Source organism: Ischnura elegans (genome assembly GCF_921293095.1).
Source record: "Ischnura elegans chromosome 13 unlocalized genomic scaffold, ioIscEleg1.1 SUPER_13_unloc_1, whole genome shotgun sequence".
Lineage (NCBI taxonomy): Eukaryota > Metazoa > Arthropoda > Insecta > Odonata > Coenagrionidae > Ischnura > Ischnura elegans.
This window is the reverse complement of record NW_025791657.1, coordinates 11710058-11732676: the sequence shown is the minus strand read 5'-3', so window position 1 is coordinate 11732676 and position 22619 is coordinate 11710058. Positions and strand designations below refer to the sequence as shown.

At 37.8% G+C, this 22619-nt stretch overlaps 1 protein-coding gene across 5 annotated transcripts in view; it reads left to right on the top strand.

Annotated features, from left to right (window-relative positions):
- LOC124172022 (zinc finger protein 112-like) overlaps positions 1-22619 on the top strand; it is a 63604-nt gene that overhangs the window by 18145 nt on the left and 22840 nt on the right. For all 5 annotated transcript variants that reach the window (XM_046551421.1, XM_046551420.1, XM_046551419.1 and 2 more), the window contains 2 exons: positions 3179-3331; positions 7616-7735. In XM_046551421.1, coding sequence (XP_046407377.1) covers positions 3179-3331; positions 7616-7735 — 273 coding nt within the window. The remainder of the gene's footprint in view (positions 1-3178; positions 3332-7615; positions 7736-22619) is intronic.

Sequence of the window (22619 nt, the reverse complement as noted above, 5' to 3'; positions counted from 1 at the left end):
TAGGTGCATTTCTTATTTTAAAATGTAGAAAAAAGGCAGGGTCTTAAGTACAAATTTAATTGGAATGTTCGTGTATAGATTGAGGTCAGAGGACCTCTTTAAACACAACATTGGAAGTAATTACACTATCCTCTGTTAAAGGCACATGATGACTCATACTTACGTATCAAAAGGAGACTTGAACGTGGAATCAGCCGCATTTTGATGAAAGTTATTTAAAGAATGCGAGATATTGTTGCAAATGAACAAATGTATCAGTTTGTGCGTGGTTAATGTCAGGAATATTTACTGGTTTTTGTTTTTTTTAATTATTTAAAAACCAATTTTAGGAAGCAATAGCAATATTTAGGAAGTAAGATATGCCATCGCATGTTCTCTGATAAATTCTGTGTATTTTGGTACCTCATTTGTAGAGTTTGGTTGCGTATAAGTTGATAAAAAGGTATCTATACAGTAGAAATAATATAGAGGATACTCGACTACCTACAGCAGTTTCCCAAAATTTTTATTGCTCCCCGGGTAGAGCTCAAGTGTTCTTTCCCTCACTGTAGGGTATCGCAAAACTCTCCTAGGCCATTCCAGAAAAACAAAACTTTTTAAAATGTTCCCGCAGTTTAAGAGTTAATACGTCCTAATCTTTCCCCTAGAGTTTACAGTTGGTTAAAACATTCAAGTGTTGAGGTGAAGTCGCCTGAGAATGAAGGAGCTTTGGCTGAAAGGCAGTGGAGGCCCTCAAAATGATGCCTGCACATCATTTTGATGCCATCGGTAGTGTGTAGTATTGGGGAAAAGTGAAGATTCTTTTGTGGCAGCTTTTTAAGTCATGGAAGAGTGTCCATTTTCTTCCAGTATTCAGTTACAAGGGCAATGGGAACAGCTGGTTCACTAAAATAGGGTTCAATCTCTTTCTCAACAACGTCGGAATGGTCTTGTTGCTTGCTGACTAATTGAAGGGGCTGCGTTTTTGAGCTTAAATTACCATGTCGAGCCTCTACTGCTTGACTTCTCTGTGGCTGAGACTCTTTATTGAGAAGTCTCATAGAGGCCAAGGAAGACATAGTATGCCTAATAGTACACTGTGATAACCGTACCTCGGTGCGAATATTTTTATCTTCTTGAAATGTCCTCTGCAATTTCTCGTTTCAATTTTATCCAGGTTTTTTGACCTTAAGTGAAGATTAGCTAGAGTGAAATAACAATGCAAGCTTGACTCTTCATTGTCTCAAAATATTTTTAAGACTATAAATAAGTTTTTCATTCTCGTAACTCAAAACATTACAATTGTTGATGGCTATTTTTAGCACTCATCATTTGAAAAAAGGAATAAATGTACCTCTGCACAGCTTGTAATGTAGGCTTTCACAACAAGATTCATTTCTCGTTTCAACGTTTTCCAGGTTTTCTGTCCTTAAGTGAAGATTATGTAGAGTGGGATGACAATGCAAGCTTGACTCTTTAAATGTCCCAAAATATTTTCAAGACAATAAAAAACAGTTTTTCATTCCGTATCTGTTAAAATTACAATTGTTCATGGCTATTTTTAGCACTCATCATTTGAAAAAAGGAATAAATGTACGTCTGCACAGCTTGAAATGTAGGCTTTTGCAGCGAGGCCCATTGATGTCAACGGCTCCTGAAAGCTGTCGACATCAATACCTTTGAACGACCCCCATATTGTCTTCCTGGGCTATTATGTATTGTGCTGTGAAAGGGTCAATTTGAAGGCCTTCCAAGGGTACAAGGATGTTACAATGTAGCCACTATGTGAAGGGGCGCAGCTAGGAATTAAGGCTAGGGGGTTTTTAGGTGCAACTAGACGTGGTGTGAGTGGTATACCCACCAGGATAAGCGATAGGTACGGGGGCCCTCCCCTAGAAATTATTTAAGATAAATGGATCAAAATTGTGAGTTTTATGGCTTTATGAGGAATATTTTATTAATCCTCAAACTCTTCTACAAGGACATATACAGTAGATTCCGGTTAATTGGGACATATCGGGACTTGTGCACTTTTCCGCAATAAAGCGGCTGCCCCAATTAGGCGAACTCTCTTGTATATGGGCATAAAAAACCTTTGAAATGGTAGAAAGAAGACTAAAGAACGTTTATAGTGCAACCTAAGTTTATTAAACCATTACTTTGATTAATAAATCAGTGATTTTAGTTAAATTATTATCATTTTTAAGAATGATAATAATTTAGTTAAAAATATTTTTCACAGCCTCGAGCGATGCCGAATGAATGCCTTTTACTTAATCCTATTAAAGAAAAGTCGTATCCTCTTGCGGATAGTGTAACAATAAGAGCTTTCAAAATAGGGCAAAAATAGGAACATTTGTGAAAAATGAGAGTAAATCAAAGGGGAAAATAAAACAAATAGTATTCTGAAAACAAAAAAAAATAATTTCGTTGCTAGTATAGTCTATGCCGCCGACTCATGGCCCAATAAAGTGGCTTGCTGTCCCAATTAAGCGGAGAATACTCAGGGATATTCCTCCATTGGGTTCTGTTCTTCAAGATCTGTCCCAATTCAGCGGCTGCCCCAAGTAACCAGTGGACCCATTATTAATAGAATGAAATGGATTTAACTAAAAAGTCTCCCTGAGCTCTGGGGGGGTTTATCCCCCAAATCCCCCCCCCCCGTCGCTGTGCTACCAACCAGGGGCACAGCTAGGAATAAAGGCTAGGGGGGTTTCGGGTGTAAAACACTGGGGTGTTGAGGGTGTGGAATACCCGCCAGGGTAAGCAGGAGATGCCAGGGCCCTCCCTTAGAAAATTTTTCAAAATGATTCAAAATGGTGAGTTTTATGGCCTTCTGAGTGATATTTTATTAATATTTACTCTATTCTTTAAGTAATATTAATCCAATTAAGCGAAATAGGTTAAACTTAAAAATTTCTCTGAGTTCGGGGGGAGGGTTTATCCCCCAAAACCTCCCCCTTGCTGGGCCACTGCTACCGACTGTGTGAACTAAATATACCCAAGAATTGTCATGCCAAATTTTAGCCAGTTATGTAGTTTTTGAGAGATTAATAAACAGACATGCTGGCTCCACTCAATTTTTATGAAAAAGTATAGATAACGAACTTAAAAATCTGTTTCATTGAGATTAGGAAAAATCACATTTTTGTTGATTTTGGAGGAGGTGAGTTGTTGATCACTGCCACTTTTTCTGCAGGGTATCCAAGGAAAGGAGGCAGATGATGACAAGTTGGGGTCGTCTGCTGAGTCAAAAGACTGTGTTCAAGATGTGATAAGAGGCAACTCAGTCCGAACGACTGAGATGTGCGTTCCTGTGCCAGACTACCGAGTACCCAGAACCAATATATTGGTAAGTTTTTTCTCATGTGCAGTATAACCTGGGTTGAATAACCTTGAGTAGTGAAAATTTCTGTTGTTGAAAAGTTGTTGTTAGTACTTAATCATCGATATGTGAAAATTTTGTATAAGAAAAAAGATTTCTGTTTTGGAGAAAAAAACATGAGGATGAGGGTTTGGTATTCTTCAGTGAAAAAAAAACCCACTGCAGGAAAACGCTCACAAAAGAAGGGGGCGCGAAAAACCTACGAAAACTTAATGTCATGTTACATACAATAATACAACATAGTTAATGCGGTACAAAGTATACACAAAAATTACCCCTGCACGAATGTAATTGTCCATTCAAAAATCTCTTATGGTGTAATCTGCTGGGGCAGTGTATACATGAACACATTCACGCATGCACTCGTTTAGAAAAAAAAAAATAACTAGGGTAGTGTTTTCCAAATAATCTTATGAACACTCTTTTCTGTTGTTTGTGTCCCCTAAAACTGTTACTACTAAGGCATTTGTATTCATTCGAAGTCTTAAAATTGTTTTATACCAGAATTGGCAAAATGCCGAGTTTATGTGATAATTTCAAATATAATTGGGTGGTTTCCTATCTTTATTAGTTGCCTAAATCGAAAGATTATTACTCCTGGAGTACATATTTCACGGTTTTAGATTTTTAAATTATGATATCTATTTTTCACGATTAAATGAAAAGTCAACATTTTCAAGGCCACGATAATGCGACGGCTAAGTATGAATGCTGGGAAAAACCCGTGTAACGACATTCTGGTTCCAGCCGCTGCCGAGTGAGGCCACCTTGGTGCGAGGCTATGAGCAATGATACGATGCAGGCTGCTAGCCCTGACCCTGAGCTAGAGTACCCTGCTAGCAGGTAGCGCTTGGCTTAAATAACGATTATTAATACCCTATCAAATGAAGGAAACTTTCCGACCATAGACAATTTTAATAGGTGATTATTAAGAAATATTCCCCTGAGTTTTATGCCACATGCATGCATTGGTTATCTCAGACGATGTAAAACTACTGACTACTCATATAGAGTCTAGGTCACTCTGAAGTCATGTGGAGTGGCATCAAATGAACGCCAATCTGGCCTTTTTCAAATACAGTTAAAATTGAGCATTGCCATTCGTCTAAACTGGGATTTCTAAATCCAAATAATTTGTATATTAGGAGTACTGAATTTTCATAGCGGTCTCACGTAGAGACCTCACATCACTTAATTGGATTAAGGAATAAACATAATGCTGGTGGAAATAATTCAAAAACTTGTTAAAAACAATTCCTAGCGATTTTCCAAGAATAGTAATAATAATTAATAATTTGTCAGGAAGCATTTTAGGTGCGTAACGTGGAAAATTAGGCACTTAATTAAAAAAGGAACAATTATAATAACAACTGTTTTTAATAATAATAACAACTGAAGTGTTTTTGATATCAGTTTTTTGATCCTGTTTCAAATAGCAATTTTTACTGAAAATGTTGGTTTGTATTGGGAATGCATAATATTAAGTATAAGGTTTATAATTGTTGAGAAGTCAACGAAACATTTAATCTAACAAGGAGACATCGCCAAAGTGATGTTCGGGATCTGCATGCGGATGTTATTTCCTGAAACTATATAGGTAAGGAAGAAAAAGGGTCGCGGCTTTCTTCCACGTAGGCCCGGGTTCGGGAGATATTCGCTTGTAAAGATTTCGGGCAGCATGACATCCCTTGAGTAATCGCTACCTCTTAACTACGGCCGTGTTTTTCTCTCTTCTAATTTTTGAAGTCACTGTTACATTTTATCCCCATTCGTTTTATTTAGTTACATTGTGATTTTTTTAAATTTAATACCAATTTATGGATTTTAAGCGGAACTCCGAATTGTGCCTTAATACGGCGATTACTCGAGGGATGTCATGTTGCGCGAAGTTTTTACAAGCGAATATCTCTCGAACCGGGGCCTATGTGGAAGAAAGCCGTGACACTTTTTCTATCTTACCTTTATATTTTCAGAAAATAACATGCATCCAGATCCGGAACATCACTTTGGCGACGTCTCCTTGTAAGCAATAAAAATGACTTCGCTATGTTTCATGAATTTTTGTTTCACTGGTAGTGTAAAAAGAATTGCCCGTTACTGGTTAAGGGTTAAAAGTAACAGACTTCTGTGCTTGTAGTCTTAGTACCTTATGTGCACTAACTTTTTTATTATTAACGCTAGAAATCTTGAGTAAAATTCCACAATCCTTAAAAAATGTTCATAATTCCTTTAGAAGAGTAAGTTATTGATGATCTATTGCAACATTTGGTTGAAAAAATATTGGTAGCACAATAAGTTGACCATGGATTCGTGCCTAGATAAGGTTAGAGGGACTAGTCCAATGGCCGGGTTAAGGTTGAGTTGGGTCCAAAATCTGAGGAATGGAAATACCAGGGTGACTCCAACCCAAAAAAGAGCTCCATACAGAGATGTTTAACATATTCTCATGCTACTTTTGGCACGGAAAACATTATCCAATTGTAAGTTCCGGCAGGAAAGGGTTAAAGAATTTAACACGTTGCGTACGGATGTCGAGAATTCTCGTCATGTTTTTCCCGAACGTTCAGGACGGATGACGAAGATTCTCGTCATTTAGGCACGTCAGCCTGAACAATTTTAAAGCGTACAATACGTATTCGTTAGTATGTTTTTAGTTGTTGTTCTTTATACATAATGAATTGATGCATCATAACGTTTGATTGGGTAAAGTTATATTCTAAACATTAGCTTTTTAACCATGTTTAAACCAAAGGCATTACGCCCTAATAGGCACATATTTCCAATCTCAGCATTCCAAGGAATTAAAATACCCCGGTACGCAACGTGTTAATTCCAGCTAAGCCCAGACTCATCACTGCCGTGTTTGTAGTCATATCTCCAAGCAATTGTTGACTGTTGGTAATGGTAGTGTTCCTGTTGACGAATTAAGTGGATTGATTTCATTTCCTGTCGAAAGATTAGCTCATTCACAAAGTGTTCTCGAACATGACTGATGGCCACAAAATTCACGATTGGTTGAGTGAACGAGCAATTTTTGCCGCTAAGAAAAAAGATGTTACATTACTTAAACTTAGCAATTCAGTATCAAATAGTGGGCACTCTGCTGTCACTAAAATCTATTGACTGTAGCAAAGGGAGACAAAGTCTCCAATTATCCATGTGAATTTTTAAACTTATTGGTTGCTCCTGGCTTACCACAGCTCAATTTACAGCTGATGGTTGGTTTGCTGGTGATGATGATGCTTTAAAATCTAAACAACCAAAACTAATTAATGTTATTTGTTTGGTGATTAAAACAACTGTTAATCAGTGCGATGCACACATCCATGCTCAAAGGAAAATTCAAAGAAAAATTCATTTTTTACTCAAAATTCACTCAAAATTTTCATTCCGAGGATTCCCATGACTCCAACCAATTTCAGTGTTAGCGAATTGAATTTCCAATGCAAGTTGCATTTGCAATGACGATTAACAAATAACAAGGTGAGTGTTTGAGGTCTGAATGTAGAAAACATGTATCGGATGGTACTTGACTGAAGAGATTAAATCCGAATGTGTAGGGTAGACCAGGGCACGTTTGTGCAAAGCACTTTTCCAAACTGAGTTATTAATGGCACGCAACATATTAATGCTGCTCCCTAGAAGCTATTTTTGCAAGGTTTTGAGCATGAGTCAAGTATCAGACTAGCATGGCATTACTATGCCCTAAGAACGGGTTCAACACTGTTAACTACTTTATAAGACCACAACATCTTAAATTTCCTTAGTTAAAAACATAAAAATTAGAAATTTCACTGAAGAAATCCGCGTATAAATGCCTTGGTCGATGTCCCTGGTGAAGTCTGGATAAAAAAATGTTTCTAAAGAGCTATTTTGATACTTATTTTTATATTTTTATCGATTTTTTAAATTAATTTCTTACAATAAGTTAAATATTACTAAAATCAGTTCTGCCACTGTTGAGTAACTAATGGTGTAACTAAACTCTTCAGTGGGTATAAGGCAGTACAAAGTTTACCGGTCAGCTAGTATTTTTATGAAATAATAAATATTGGAAAGCATGGCTAAATTACTGCAGCAGTTGAACTTAAATGTTTGCTAGGCTGAACTGAGAGTGATAAGAATCTCGTGAGCACATGAATTTGTCCAGCTTGAGTTGTCTCTGGTAAAATAGTAGGTTTTCATTGCCGTTATTTAAAAAGAGTATTATAATTTTGCCATTATTAAATGACACCAAGCATTTTCTTTCAGTTCAATGTTAAAGAGGAGATTGAAGACCACCTCGGGAAGGGGAATAATCCCATGTTTTACACAAGAGATCAAGCTGAGATTTCAAGTGGTGTCTTAGACCCCCTTGGGACTGATGACTTGGTAAGTTCACTTTTGCTTTGTTAAGCACAGTTCTGTGCTTACAGTTTTGTGTATCATTGTGCTCTTCCCTTATATAGTACTGTTTTTCTATGGCACAATGTCATTCCGTTGTGAAATATTCCCAACACCTCTCAGCAGAAACCTGCAGCATTTTCCCTCACCTGATCAACCATGAACAACTACAGAAGAGCTTTTATGTATGAATCATTTGAAATGAATGTTCCGTTTTAGTGAACCGATGTGGTGTATTTTTCCACGCTGGCAGCTCAACTTCGCTCAGTGATCAAGTGAGCTCTCTGACATCACGGCACTTAGCAGTCATTGATTTTGTGCCCATACGAACGGTTTTTACTTCCATTCAGTACGGAGCAGAAGGGAGGTAAGGAATTGAGAGTTATGCTGAGTACTGTTTAAAACTATGAGTGCCGGCAGCTAATTTTATAGCCCTACTGAAAAATCCAGTCATTTTTACTAAATTTGCAATTTTTTTGAAACATAGGCATCATAAATAAATTTATATCGATGTGTATTTCAATAAAAATGGACCATGCTCTTCTTTATGAATGAGTTGAATAGCATTTACCGTATATCACCACGTTTACCAACCGATCTCAGATCGGTCTGAGCTCAGACCGAGCTGAAATTAGAAAGTGAGCTGACTCGGCGCGTTGCGTTTACCAACATAGATTTGACGTATCGATTGTTTCATAGAATCGATCAGAATCGATCTTCACCCATCGATTCTGTTTGGAAAGTGGTTTTGTTGTCATTGCTTGTTGTCATTCCTCTTCCTTTCCAAACTCATTTCTAAAATCTTATTTCTCACCACGCCAACTCAATGAATCACAACAACCAAGCTTGCTCTTGAAGAGTTACGATTGCATTTTGTCTGTTATGGGATGACAAAGAAGGAACGAAATGCGCAACGGAGCTGATCAGCTCGAATCGTTTACCACTCAGGCCGAGCTCTATGGCTCGATCTGAGATTTCAGACTGGTTTCGAAAGTGGACTGAGCCAGCCCGCTTACAGGCCGGCCTGGTCGGGCCGCTGCATTTACTAACCCGGACCGAGCCGGCTAGACCGATCTGAGATCGGCTGGTAAACGTGGTGTATGTCTGAACATAGTCACCCCTTTTTTTCCAAAAATGCCTAAACGGTAATAAAAAAATGGTAATGGTAAACGTAAAGGGGGGGGGGACTATATTCAAACGCATTTTTTTAACTTTTCCCGAAACTGTAGCCTAAAAATTAGGGGGGGACTATATTCGGAGAAATACGGTATTGCCAACTTTTAACCCTTTTGAGACGGCGGAGTTTTCGTCTTAGCATGACTGCTGTACTGAGCCCCAAGAGACTCTTCTTTCTCGTGGTACGGAGCATTTTTGGAGGACTTTCATTAAGAAGGGTCTTGCAGAACCTTTTTCGACCCCTCCCCGCTGGGACTCCGCATTATCTCGGACTCCGAGAGTAATTATGCTCCCTTCTTTCCGGGTTTACGGCCATACCTGCGGCATTGGTTCGCGGTCAACTTAAGGATAGCTTATATGTATTTAGCAAATGGATAATTGTTGCTTGCGGGTGAATTGCAGACTTTGAATTGAATTCCTCATTTTTTTCAGAGCATTGTCAAATTTTAAACGAAGTTCTAAGGTCATTATAAACACATTTAATGCAGCAGCTATTTCCATGTTGATGTTTATACATAACTCGAGATATAAGTTAATATTTATCGTAGAAATTCGCTTAAAAATTGTAAACGTTGCTCAAAAGACAAAGAATTCAATTCTTAGTTTATTTATTATGAAAAATGAACAAATATTTATTTCGAAAACTGACTGGATAAACAATGGGGTGCTCTCATAAAATTAAAGAGGTAATTTTTATACAATTTTAGATAAATAAGTTAAAGTTATTTACATATTCAAAGTATGACTTCATAATTCTCAATATTCTTGTTGCTTCAGAGCTTCAAAGTTCCCAAAAATTACAAAATTCTTTCGTTACCTCAGAATGCGAGTAAGCAGACTCGCTCCATGGCAATAACAACACAGTAACGACGATAACAAACATCTACGACGATACTGATTCATAACTTGAAGGGTGTGTGAAAAACAGATGTGAATAGTTTAAAAATTTGACAGTGCTTGTATTGCGCAATGGTTGACTCCGACTTCGTAAAGACGCACTCTGGGAACATTCTGAAGGTAGATTAATTCATGGCCGCTTATTTCTTCTCCAGTAATGAAGATTTCTCGGCGCGGAGTTGAGAAGCCGCGAATTGAAATGTAACATAAATTAAATCAATAACCTCGTTCGCTTGTAATCTAAAGCTTGGTTTGTATCTCATTTTAACTGCTGTCATTTGCTCATTGCTTTTAATGTGTACAGTGAGTCCTCTTTCTACATCACCCCGTTTAACGTCATTTGCGATAACATCACGAAAATTTTGAGACCGTCATTCGTTTATTGCACCTACACTTCGCGATAACGTCAAGTCTTTTAAATTTCGCGATTAAAAAAAGGGGAAGCGGCGGGCGTTGCAGGTTGTTTGTTTTGTGAGCGGTAATACAGTCAGTCTAAGCAAAGTGTAAAACAGTGTGTTTATTCTTAATTGCAATGACGGTTTTAGCAAAAATTTCTGCAAAATGAATTCTTGCGTAGGTGTGCAAGGTTTTACTTGACCAAGGCGCAAGGTTTTCAGGAACCTAGAAAGTGATTTCAAGGAATTTTTCCGTGTAGAACTCTGAGTTTTTTTGTCACTTTTTTCGCCGAGTTCACAATAATTTTGGTTCCCGTAACTGCGACTATGTTTCAGCGATGATGATGCCCAGGCGACGCTCACCCAGGCGACCACCATAGCAAAGCCGAAAAGCTAATGCTGGAAGATACAAAAATGGAAAGGGATTTATGTCACTGCTGCTTTTGTTGTTGATGAAGACAGGAACTCGTATTTATGCGATAGTTTGGCATTCCCATTGTAAAAAATGCCCCAGATATGATACGCTAACATTTTTTTTGCATAGGAATTGTGAGGTCTAGGAGCCGATATTCACTTTTTACATTGTTTCTTATGGGATATTATGCTTTGATTAACGTCATTTCGTTTATCGTCACATTTTTCAGGAACGGTAAGTGACGTTAAACGAGGACTCACTGTACTTGGTGCAATATTGGAATATGTAAAGTTGACGTGTTGGAGAAATACAACGTATCATATTTTATGCCGATTTAATTAGCATTCCTGGTCTGGAAGAGAGACATATGGTGTTTCAGCAGTTTGTTAGGTTGAAATGTTAATAAATTTGAGTGTTTGCACTGTTGGGGCTAAGGTGACATTAGAACATGAAGTGAGAACAATAATCTCACACTTGAAATCGCCTTTAGTGGATGAGAAGGATGAAAAAGTAATAAGGACTATTTGCCAAGACTGTGCTGCATCTTCCATTATGCATGCATTCTTTAAATCTTTCATTTATTCAGGATAAATATTTCACATGACTGATGATGGAATTAACATATAAAAAAATTAATTGTATAGAGAGATACATAGGTTTTTCTAAAACTGGGACAAATAGTCTACTGTCACCACGTAAACACATTGTTTACTGGACTCTGACGTCACGCTCAGCCAACATAGCGATGGGTCGTTTTTAGCATGAGATTAATATGCAATATTCAAATTGGAATTTTACGAACAATATGCAGGTTAGAAAAGAACTGCTTTCACTGTAATTTTCAGCACTACAGATATTTTTTATCGAATAATCATCCATTTTCAGTGGAATTCCCCATTGTATGACCGCTGTCCCTTATCACCAAGAGGGGTTATACCTGCTCCCGGATTCCGAGGGTAAATCCTAAACCCCGCAGGGTTGGGTCCCGAGACAAAGACGACGTAAACCTGCGACCGTCCTAAAAGGGAGAGTGCTAGAAAACGTATACATATGGCTTTCGTTATCCTGGCCAGGAAAATCTCACACGTAAATATACGGCCGTTGTCTCCCGGGTCAGGAAACGTCCACACGTATATATACAGTAGGGAAAAGGTTAAATATATATTTTAATAATGAAAACCAGTTGTTTTTGAGAAATAAAAAAGTCACAACAAATGATGTGCCGGCATAAAATGCATAATAATTATTTTATTACACTCAATTTGAGCTATTTAAACCATTGGAAATCATAGAAAAGCATTGTTCCGAGCAAATCATCAAAAATCCTTGATGACAATAAGGGTCACTGCACCATCAACGAACGGTTCTTTCCTTCAAAGAATTTTCACACAAAGTAGGCTGAGATAAGGGTGCCAGTAGCTACAGAGGACTTTTCGTCCTCAAGGCATTAAAATAACTCTTTTTCCATGGAGCAGTTGATTTTTGAAATATCAGAACCACTAAGCAGTAAACTGGAAAAGTACCACGGGCAAAATATTACAGCTTGATGCAAACAAAGTCAATAAATAGAAAGACGTAATATTACGTCCATGGCAATCCTCAGAAGGATTAGCAGGATGTAATATTACGGCATGCAAAGTGTTAATGTTGTACTTTCTGACAGAGTGGCAATGACATAATGATGTAGCTGTTAGCCAGATGCGACAACATAACTCATTCCTCATAAGAGATTGATATATACAGGGTTCTGATTGTTGTATATTTGGATGTTGTCGTAAATGTGATCAGGAAATTATAATGAGGACTAGGGGTTTGTCCTTAATGACTTTTTTTTAATACTGCTAAGCTCAGATCCCCTTGCAACTGATGACTTTTTGAGTGTGCTGTGTATATGTGGCCTTGTTTAGTGCAGTTTAGCTATGATGCAGATTCACTCCATGGTGGAATATATTCCCAGCACTACTCAGCAGAAACACGCAACTGTTTCCCCTACTTGATCAAACAGGGCTCCCACACAATTGTGAAAACCTTTGGCATTCATTGCATTAACCCATTAGTGCATGGCGTCCGATATATCGGACGTGTGTATTTTATTTTGTTATGGGCTCCAGTTGACTTGCGCTACATTTAAATACTGTATTAAGTTCACCCCCCCCGCTAATATTTTAGTTGACTCATTGAATTTAATGACTCGACAAGCGTTAATGTGAGACATGGACACGTCCGATATATCGGACGCTATGCACTAATGGGTTAGTTAAATTACTACTAAATAGTTACTTTACATGCGACCAATGATTGTCACGATATCAATATTTCTGCCAAAAATGGCTTATCAACAGAACGTGAATTTGGCAACATCAGACTGTGAAAAACCGGAAAATATTGTGAATTTTATAATTTGATTTTAGTGACAATCCTGAGCATGGAAAAAATTTCTAAATTTCCAAAAAAATTTCCAAAATTCTCACACCGATTTTCCTCTCAATTCATAATGGACCAAAATCCATTGTAATTTCCTCATTAATTTGACCATGCTCAGCGTTAATGTTTATATGTGCAGAAACTGAATGTGATTTTTGAAATTTTCATAGAGGCAAGGTCCATATTTTGATGATGGTGATCATTGTGCTTACTCTTTAATGCCTAGCATATATGATCACAGTAGAAAATATTTCTTGCTCTACCAGGGTCCCCACTCAACTATGAAAACCTTATAACCGTGAAAAAGCCGTGAATTTCGTCATCTCTCAAACTTGATAGTAGAATTACAATAGGGTAGTTTCCTTCATCAAAGAAAACGAAAGTCATTGCATGCGATTCGTTACCCACCATTAATGTATTCATAATATAAAAATTATTTCGTTTTAGAAATACTGGTTTAGATGAATGGCAATGGTCCATTTTTATCCTCATTTGAAAAGGGCCAGATTGGCACCCATGCGATGCCACTCCACTTGACGTCACAGGGACCTAGTTTCTATATGAGAAGATTGGAGTTATGAGTCGTCTGAGGTTACCAATGCATGCATGAGGTGCAGAGCTCAGGGAAACATGTCTTAATAATCCTTTATTAAAACTGGCTAAGGTCGGAAAGTTTTTTCTCATTTGATAAGGTATTAATAATCCTTATTTGAGCCAAGCGCTACCAGCCATCAGGGTACTCAGCTACCCGCTAGCAGCCTGCATCATATCAGCACTCAACTCGCCTCAAGGTCACCTCACAAGGCCGCAGCGGGAACCAGAAATACTTCAGACGGAGAGATTTCCCGACATTCATACATACGAGTCGAGTTTTTGCGCACTAGAAAATTTTCACTTTTCATTTAATCGCGAAAAATAGGTATCGTCATTTAAAAATCTAAAAGCGTGAAATACAGACTCCAGGAGTAATAATCTTTCGATTAAGGCAATAAAAAAATAATAGGGAACCACCCTATCGACAGATTAAAAAAAAAAGATATTTCAATCGTGTTTCAAGGCCGAGCTACATACAGACACTGTCCACACATTTATCTGTACAGGTATATTCAAAGTGGGGGATCAGATTGGTGTGTAGCTAGAGTGTTGGCTTCCCACCCAGCGGACTGGGGTTCAAATCCCGGTAGTGGCAGAGAATTTTTAGACACTGCCCGATGCCTGCTCGAGTGTTGTGTGGAGGACATTTCAAGTGCAACACTCCATCCGTCAGATGGGACATTAAGCCGTGGTCCCCTTGGCGCCTTTCGTTAAGAGCAGGCTAATGCCCACGCCCGTTTTCTCACCACTCTTCCTTAACCATCCTTCCCTCATGATGCAAATGACCTCAGCTGTCGGTCACCTCTACCAAATACCATATAATACCAATATTCTTTTTGGGGTTCATGGGTGGTATGCGGGTTGCCTGTACAGATATCTTTTGTGAATTCACACCCTCTGGGAAAACAAACATTAAATCAGCATATTGATGGCTAAGTTCTAACAACACGTACCTCAAAAATATAACTTTTCACTGGAAGCAAATACTATTTATTTATTTTACGCTAAAATTAAGAGCCAAAAACTCATAAAATTGAAAAAGAAGCATTCATTTTGCCAACTGAAAGTTGTTTTTTTTTGCTTGAATTTCATTTCGTAATGTTATTACACTTTGTTTAAGATACCTGTGTCTAAACCAACCAAATGTTGAGGTATGTACGCCCACCCACCATACGTACGTCCGTGGGTTTCTCTCCACCCTTCCTTACCCATCCTTCCCTCATGAGGTAAATGACCTCGGTTGTCGGTTGCCTCCTCCAAATACCTTACTTATATTCGAAGTGCGATTATTTGTCCTTGTGCCATGATGGCACATTGATCTTGAGCCTGTGATTGGAAGACGGCAAACAAAGTGTTCGTTAACCCTGGCAAAAAATTGGAATTCTTTACTTCCCTACCTAACTGTTCCCTCCATTTTGCCACTCACAACCTTAAGCTTCACCAACATTTTTGTATTGATAGGTGACGTCATGAGAGAGAGCACTTTCATTGCTACGTTTGCTTTCACAGTGTCTGTCGTAATTGATAAATTTTTATTTAACGTGAGGTCAGGGATTGTAAGGTCATCAATATTTCTGCCTAAAATGGCTTATTAACAGACCGTGAACTTGACTATATTTATACCGTGAAAACCTGGAAAAAGCCATGAATTTTGTAATATAGTTAGTGGGAACACTGTCAAATGTTAACATGCAGAGTAGAGCTGTGTCGTTCATTGCAAAATTTCATTTACCATTTGTTTTCAATTACATTTTTTTGTTTTTCAATGACCATTTGTTTTCGGGAAGGGGATCTTAAGGAGAGGAGAGTGGGTGACAAACACTTTTTCATTCATGAGCATATTCATATCACTATGTACAATTTTGAATTGCTCTGAAACATCAAGTCTTGTGCTCTTACTTTCGAAGTGTAGAATTTCTGGTTGAAAATGACAAATACCACCTATTTTCGTTTATCGCTTTACTCCTCTCCATCTCTAATGACACGCAGCCTCCCTTTTTACCCCCCCATTTTCTGTGGTTCTTCCCACGAGTCGTTATTTTACAGTTATGACTGAGTCCTGCTTCCAACATGGGTTCCCCACATCCCGTACTTGTATCTTTTGCCACTGTCTCCACTCTATACCCCTGTTCCCACCCCCTACTTCAAAGATGTCAAATCCTCCCAAGCCCCCTTTCTCAAGGGTATAAAGGTGATTTTCAAATGTTTCGCAGTGTCTCGTACCAGACGATGGCTCAGTGAGCCGAAACACGTTGTATGCAGTAAAAAAAATTGTGGGAAAAAGCTACGATCTTTTATTTAAATAAACAAATCTCTCAAAATTATGAGTACGTTGTATTTTACAGAATGGGTGAGTTGTGCCACACTGACCACTCAACTTGGCTCACTGAGCTAGTGAGCGCTCTGATGTTGTGGCACTGAGCAGTCGTCATTCTAGCGAGAGCATTTTAATGAAAGCATAAAAACTCGGTGCTCACTTCCAGGATGCATTCTGAATCACCTATTAGTGCATGATGCCAACATTCCGAAAAGCATCACGGCCTTGTTGCACTGATGCCCATGCAAAATTCGAGAATGGCTTGATGAGATGCATGTGGAAAATATTCTGCTGCACAAAACACCCTCTAGGACAGTTGCCGGATGATAGCCCGGGTGAAGTGGTGATACATCAATTTATGAACCATGACAATACAAATTGATTTTTCAGGGCTCCCAATGGATGAGTCAGATTTTGTGGCATGAATACGCAGGCCAGGCATATGACTGTCGCCAAGCTCATTAAATTGTGAAACACAATTTTTCATGCGAGCATTGAAAAAATTACTAAGGCAGTAGTAAGATTGTGATACACAAGGAAATATGGCAAAAAATAATTGCAAAACTGGATTTGTTTTAATAGGGTAGTTTCCTTCATCAAAGAAAACGAAAGGCATTGATTGCGATTCGTTACCCACTATTAGTGTATTCATAATACACAAATTATTTAGTTTTTGAAATACCGGTTTAGACGAATGGCAAGGGTCAAATTTTATCCTCATTTGAAAAAGGCCAGATTGGCGCCCATGCTGTTCCACTCCACGTGACGTCACAGGGACCTAGTTTCTACACGAGAGGATAGGAGTTATACATCGTCTGAGGTTACCAATGCATGCATGAGGCACAGAGCTCAGGGAAACATGTCTTAATAATCACCTATTAAAACTGGCTAAGGTCAGAAAGTTTTCTTCGTTTGATAAGGTATTAATAAACCTTTTTTAAGCCAAGCGCTACCAGCCAGCAAGGTACTCAGCTACCCGCTAGCATCCTGCGTCGTATCAGCGCCCAGAGCCTCTCCAAGGTCACCTCACAAGGCGGGAGGGGGAACCAGAAATGCGTCGCACAGACTTTTTCCCATCATTCCTACTTACGCGTCACGTTTTCGCGCGCTTGAAATTTTTCACTTTTCATTTAATCGCGAAAAATAGATGTTGTCATTTAAAAATCTAAAAGCGCGAAATACGTACCCCGGAGTAATAATCTTTCGATTTAGGCAATAAAAAAATAATAGGAAACCACCCTATTTGAGTCATGGTAAATTCGTGAAATATATTTCATTTTAGATGCGGAAGTAGCAATGCGGTTGAGTATTTCTGTCTTCATTGATGGGAGCTAAGTTAGTGGAAATATTTTCATAGCTGATAGCATAGAAATAGCAAAATTGCCACAACTAATGGCTAACATGAAAAGTACAGCATATTAAAGGTATAACCAATAAATAGGCATGAAACGTTTATAGCTGAAAATGTTATTCCATGTACGTAATTGCAGCCGGCCACATAAATGGTTTCTATTTATTCTCTTGGTACGATTTGCGGAGGTAGTTAGGCTGTCTTGGGGGTGTCTCCTTGCTAGGATATATGGAGGTTTTACAAGATAAAGAGGTACGTGCAATGAGAGGTTTGCCTATAAATTTACATGTAAATCTGACAGGACCATTGGGATGGTACGAAGTATGGAGGTTTATGATGTAAAGAGGTTCTGTACATAGGGGTTTTACTGTATCTATTATAACATGGAACTTGACTCAAGTGTCTTGAAGCCATTCAGGAAGGCTGTTATTGTACATTTTAATTTTTAACATTTAATTGATTAAATAATTTATTTGTGTACCTGCAAATGTCAAGGATTAAGTAAAAGTGAACGCAAATTGGGGTTCAGTGGATCATAAACTAACAATCAAACAGAATAATATCAAATTCGGCTCTAGGGACTCAAAGCCCTTCAGAAAGAGCTGTTTAAATTTTTATTTTTAAAATATTAACTTGTTAAAATATTTTGATAGTAAATTAGTATTGTCCAAATATCAAGCAAAATTAATTGCTCCTTAGGCATCAGTGGATCAAAGGCATCGTAAGCAAACATTTCAGACTAGAATAAGCTTAAAACACTATCAAAAATGTGCAAGGAGGATGGCAAACACTCTGGGTACTTTGAGTATTAATATTTTTCATGTTATCCATGAGTTCATTTCATCACTTCTGGTTACAGTACGTCTTTATACCAAGTAGTTTGAATAGTCAGCTGCAAATTTTCTGGTTAGTGATTGTCACAGTTACGAGATGTCGTGTTTACAAACCGTCTGTTTACCAGGTGTCAGTTACAAAATAGCCATTTATGTATAGACATAAAACCGTCGGTTATTGTCAATTGATTTTGACTTTGTTATGCTCAATTTCTCTGCTGATGCCATTCATACTTTTGAATCCATTTTTTAATAGGAAATCGCAAGGTGTTTAGGAAACAATGCACTTATGGGGTGAAATGTCAAATTATGTGGTAATTTATTAAAATGATAGGGTTTTTTCCACCATTTTATCAGCCATTATGTATCAAGAAATGCCTGGAAATGTTGTTCCTCCTACTCAAAGCTTGAATAAGTGTAAATGAGATGGCATATTAACTTCAATTGCCATTTGCTGTTGGTCGATTAAGATTATGTCTACTATAACTATTATGTCCTCTCTGTGGAAGGCAGAGAGGACATAATAGTTTATTGAGAAATACTTTATTTCTTTATACATTCAGTTTGGAGCATGTTAATTGACAGGCTCTACCAGTCAGGCCAGGAGTTCTTTCTCCGCCTCCGTACGTAATTAATATCCACTCCCGAGTTCTTCAATCGTGTGTATGACCTTCAGCAAGGACCCCTCTTTCGAACCGTATGCACCATTTGGTAAAAGCAGTGTTTGAATCTAAGTTATGGCGTGGAAACCTCCCTCTATTTTTCTTTGTTATTTTAACGGCCAATTTTGACGTCTTTAATGAAAGTCAGGCCTGGCAGCTCAACTTCGCTCAGTGATCAAGTGAGCTCTGACATCACGGCACTAAGCAGTCATAAATTTTGTGCCCATACAAACAGTTTTCACTTACGTTCAGTACGGAGCAGAAGGGGGGTAAGGAATTGAGAGTTATACTGAGTCAAGGTTCTTAGAGTAAAGGTTGCCTCATTCGCGACTCGGGCTCCCATTGGCTTGACTTCACTGTAGACCCAACTTCCAGCGCCATTTCAAATTCTAGCCTTTCCATGGGCGTAACTGCTTACCGGAGCGAGTTCTTGAAGTTACCCTCTATCGAACACAGTGGCACCGACTCCATGGGGCCTGAGGGGGCCCGAGCCCCCCCAAAAATTTGTTACAGATGTGAGGAAAAATGTGTCAGGCTTGTCGATTTTCCCCGGAGTGTCCAGGTATCGAGATTCTAGTGATCAGGGTTCTAATGTTGATCATATGACTCTTCTAAAATACTTTAAAAAAGACTTAAAATTCACTACTCATAAAATTTACCGGGGCAAGGTCCCCGGTTTGGGCCCCCCAATATTTTTTGTAAGTCGGTACCCCTGATCGAACACTATAAGCGGAATTTTAAATTGAATGCCGATTTATGAAAATAATGATGTTAAGATTTAAAAAAAGATAAATTCGTGTATTCAGACGCTATAATTTCCTGATGAAGTGATGAAATGGGAAGGTGTGCGACTTAATTCCGTGTCCACACTTCCTTCCTGTAACTCTCAAAAACACTGTTTTCCTTGCTACTTCCGCAATATAATTTAAACTTAGATTAATATAGCTGGGAGGAAAATACGCAAAAAACGAATAAGTTGCTTCAAAAAATTACAGTTCCGCCACTTTTTAAATAGAAATTATGCTCGTTTTCATTCCTCGCCGGGCTTTGAAAATATATAAGATAAAGAAAATTATGCACATTGAAATCCTTTACTTCAATGGGAAGAAAAAAATAAGCATATAGAGTGAAAAGAGTTTAGCGTTATTACCATGTTCAAATCATTCGTAATAGCAATTCAAAGTGATCATGCGTTAAGCAAAAAATCATACAGATGAAACGGAACTAACGTCAATATAATGCTGAGAGAAATGAGAATTCCCCGGTAAACTAATTTCTAGAAATGGAAAATGAACCACCAACAATTGCCGTTATCAAAACAGCACCATAGTTGCCCGCTTGAGTGGAGAACAGCCTTCCAATCAGAGGACTCTTCTCTATCTTAAATCCCACAGAAAGTTTCCACTGTAGCCTTTGGTCAAAAAACCTAAAAGAAAAATGCTTCATGGCACCAAAAAGCACTGCAGGAAACAAATTCGATAATTTTCAGTGACTATTGCTGGAACAAAAATTAGACTAATGCATATCAGCTATTTGGTCGATCATAAGTCTGTTGTAGAAATTTAGCTCCACCGTCAAGGTTCATTTGAAGAGGGTGTAAATAATAAGAATTTATGTAAAAGGATTTACTGAACAATTTTTTAAATCTTTTTAGTGGCACTACCAAAGTTGCTCTTCCTTGTTGCTTTTTTTGTTCAAACATTTTATTCTTGTAAAGACCCTCTGCTTGGCGTAACATTTAATAATTGCTTTGTCCAAGTTGGAGACACATCAGAGAACATTGGTAATTTGTCGAATTAGTCCTAATTAGAGGGTTGAGTCTACTTCATTACAGTTTGCAGATAAATATAAATGCGAAAGAGTACATAAAAATATTATTTGGTTTGACTTAAGTCAACATTTATAAGTTTATAAAGGCTATTCTTAACCACTTTACTAGTTCGAGAGAAAATATTATGATTAAAATTAACATAAGTTTCTTTTATGTGAACTACGATTTAATACTTGATTCCTGATAAATATTTTTATACACGCTAAAAATTTTCTGTCCCTAAACTAATAAACAATTTTGCTCAACCGTGACCTCGAAAATTTCTCAATAGCTCTCAAAGGCATATTAAAGGACTCAAATTTACAGACTAAGTACTAGAAATTTCTTTACCTGATATCTTACCATTGGCACACGATGTTACTCATAGCATACGAGGTAAATGAAGAATTTGCAAAATAGTCCCTGCATGAATGAGTGCGCAAAATATTCAGTTCAATTGGCCTTAAAAGGGAAGAATTCCTGATTTTCCAATGCAATAGGGGCATCTAAGTTCTTGATTACGAAATCTTTAGCATATCCACTTAGTTTTTCTGACTGATTCACTTTCAACACTTTTTTCACATGTGTGGGGGGCGAGACACGGTCAATGATTCAATTAGTTAATATACACAATAAAAAGATTTTTCAATTTAAGCATCCACCTGTGATATGAGACATTCCGTCCAGCTTTCTTCGTTTTCGTCAAGCTGTTGGAGGACGTTGCCACAGTACAACGGGAGCCTGGCATATCCAACGATTAAAGGTGCTCTTCACCCACAAAAAATTCGTCTTGTGAGTAGTGGATTACAAAGACGATTTCCAGTGAAATTGCATGAAATGTGTTCAGATTCGCGTTAAACACAAGGCGGGGCAAGGTCTCAGGAACTTATTCTCTCTCAATTTCTTGCGTGCAAAAAATGTAATGGCTAGGATCAGCTGGGATACAGGGTCTACAGTGACGTAACGGGACTTCTGCTGGCGCATGCGCAGTTACGAATGAGGCAACCTTACAGTCTAAGAACCTTGATACTGAGTACTGATATATTATTTATTCCTGATACATATTAATGATCTCCCTCATAATCTACAAACAGACTGTTCAAAAATTGTCCTTTATGCTGATGATACTAACATTCTAGTTTCATCCACATCACTACAGTGCACAATTGAGAAAAGTGAAATACTTCTTCAGCAGTTGAGCGACTGGTGTTCTTTAAATTGCTTAGATATAAATGTTGATAAATCCCTAGCCATGCACTTTAATCTCAGGAGAAAACATGGTGTTGACCTTAATCTTGCCCATGATGGTCAATTCATGCGCCAAGCTCAAGATGTTAAATTCCTAGGACTTACAATCTCGTCAAATCTATCTTGGGAAGAACATATCTGTTATCTACTTAAAATTCTATGCTCCACTTGTATTTTTATACGTTTCATTAGATTTTCTGTTAGTTCTGACGTGCTCTGTTAACACTTTATTATGGCCAATTTTACTCCCGCATCATTACTAGCATTATTTACTGGGGATCATCACATGCTTCAGTTAAGCTTTTTAGGCTGCAAAAGAAAATTGCACGACTTATGGTCTTTGCTCCTTATAATGCCCCATGCCGACCTATTTTTAAAAGACTCAATATTCTCCCACTCCCATGTGTGTATATTCTTTCTGTCCTCATGTTTATCAAAACTAATTTCTATGAGTTCCCTAAAAACTGTGATGTCCATGATTATTACACAAGAGGTCATGATACCATTCATTATAATTATGTCAGGACTAAATCAGCCTTTCTAGGCCCAAAAACTGTAGGGTTACGCCTGTACAATAAATTACCATCCAGTTTAAAAAATTGTAAAAATTCTGGTTCATTTAAAATACAAGCTAAACGCTTTTTACTAGAAAAATTATATTATTCCGTAGATGAATTTCTTCAGGGTAATAGTGTATAATTATTTGTCTATTGTTTTTTTATGTACCTGTGTTATATTTTTTATGTACCT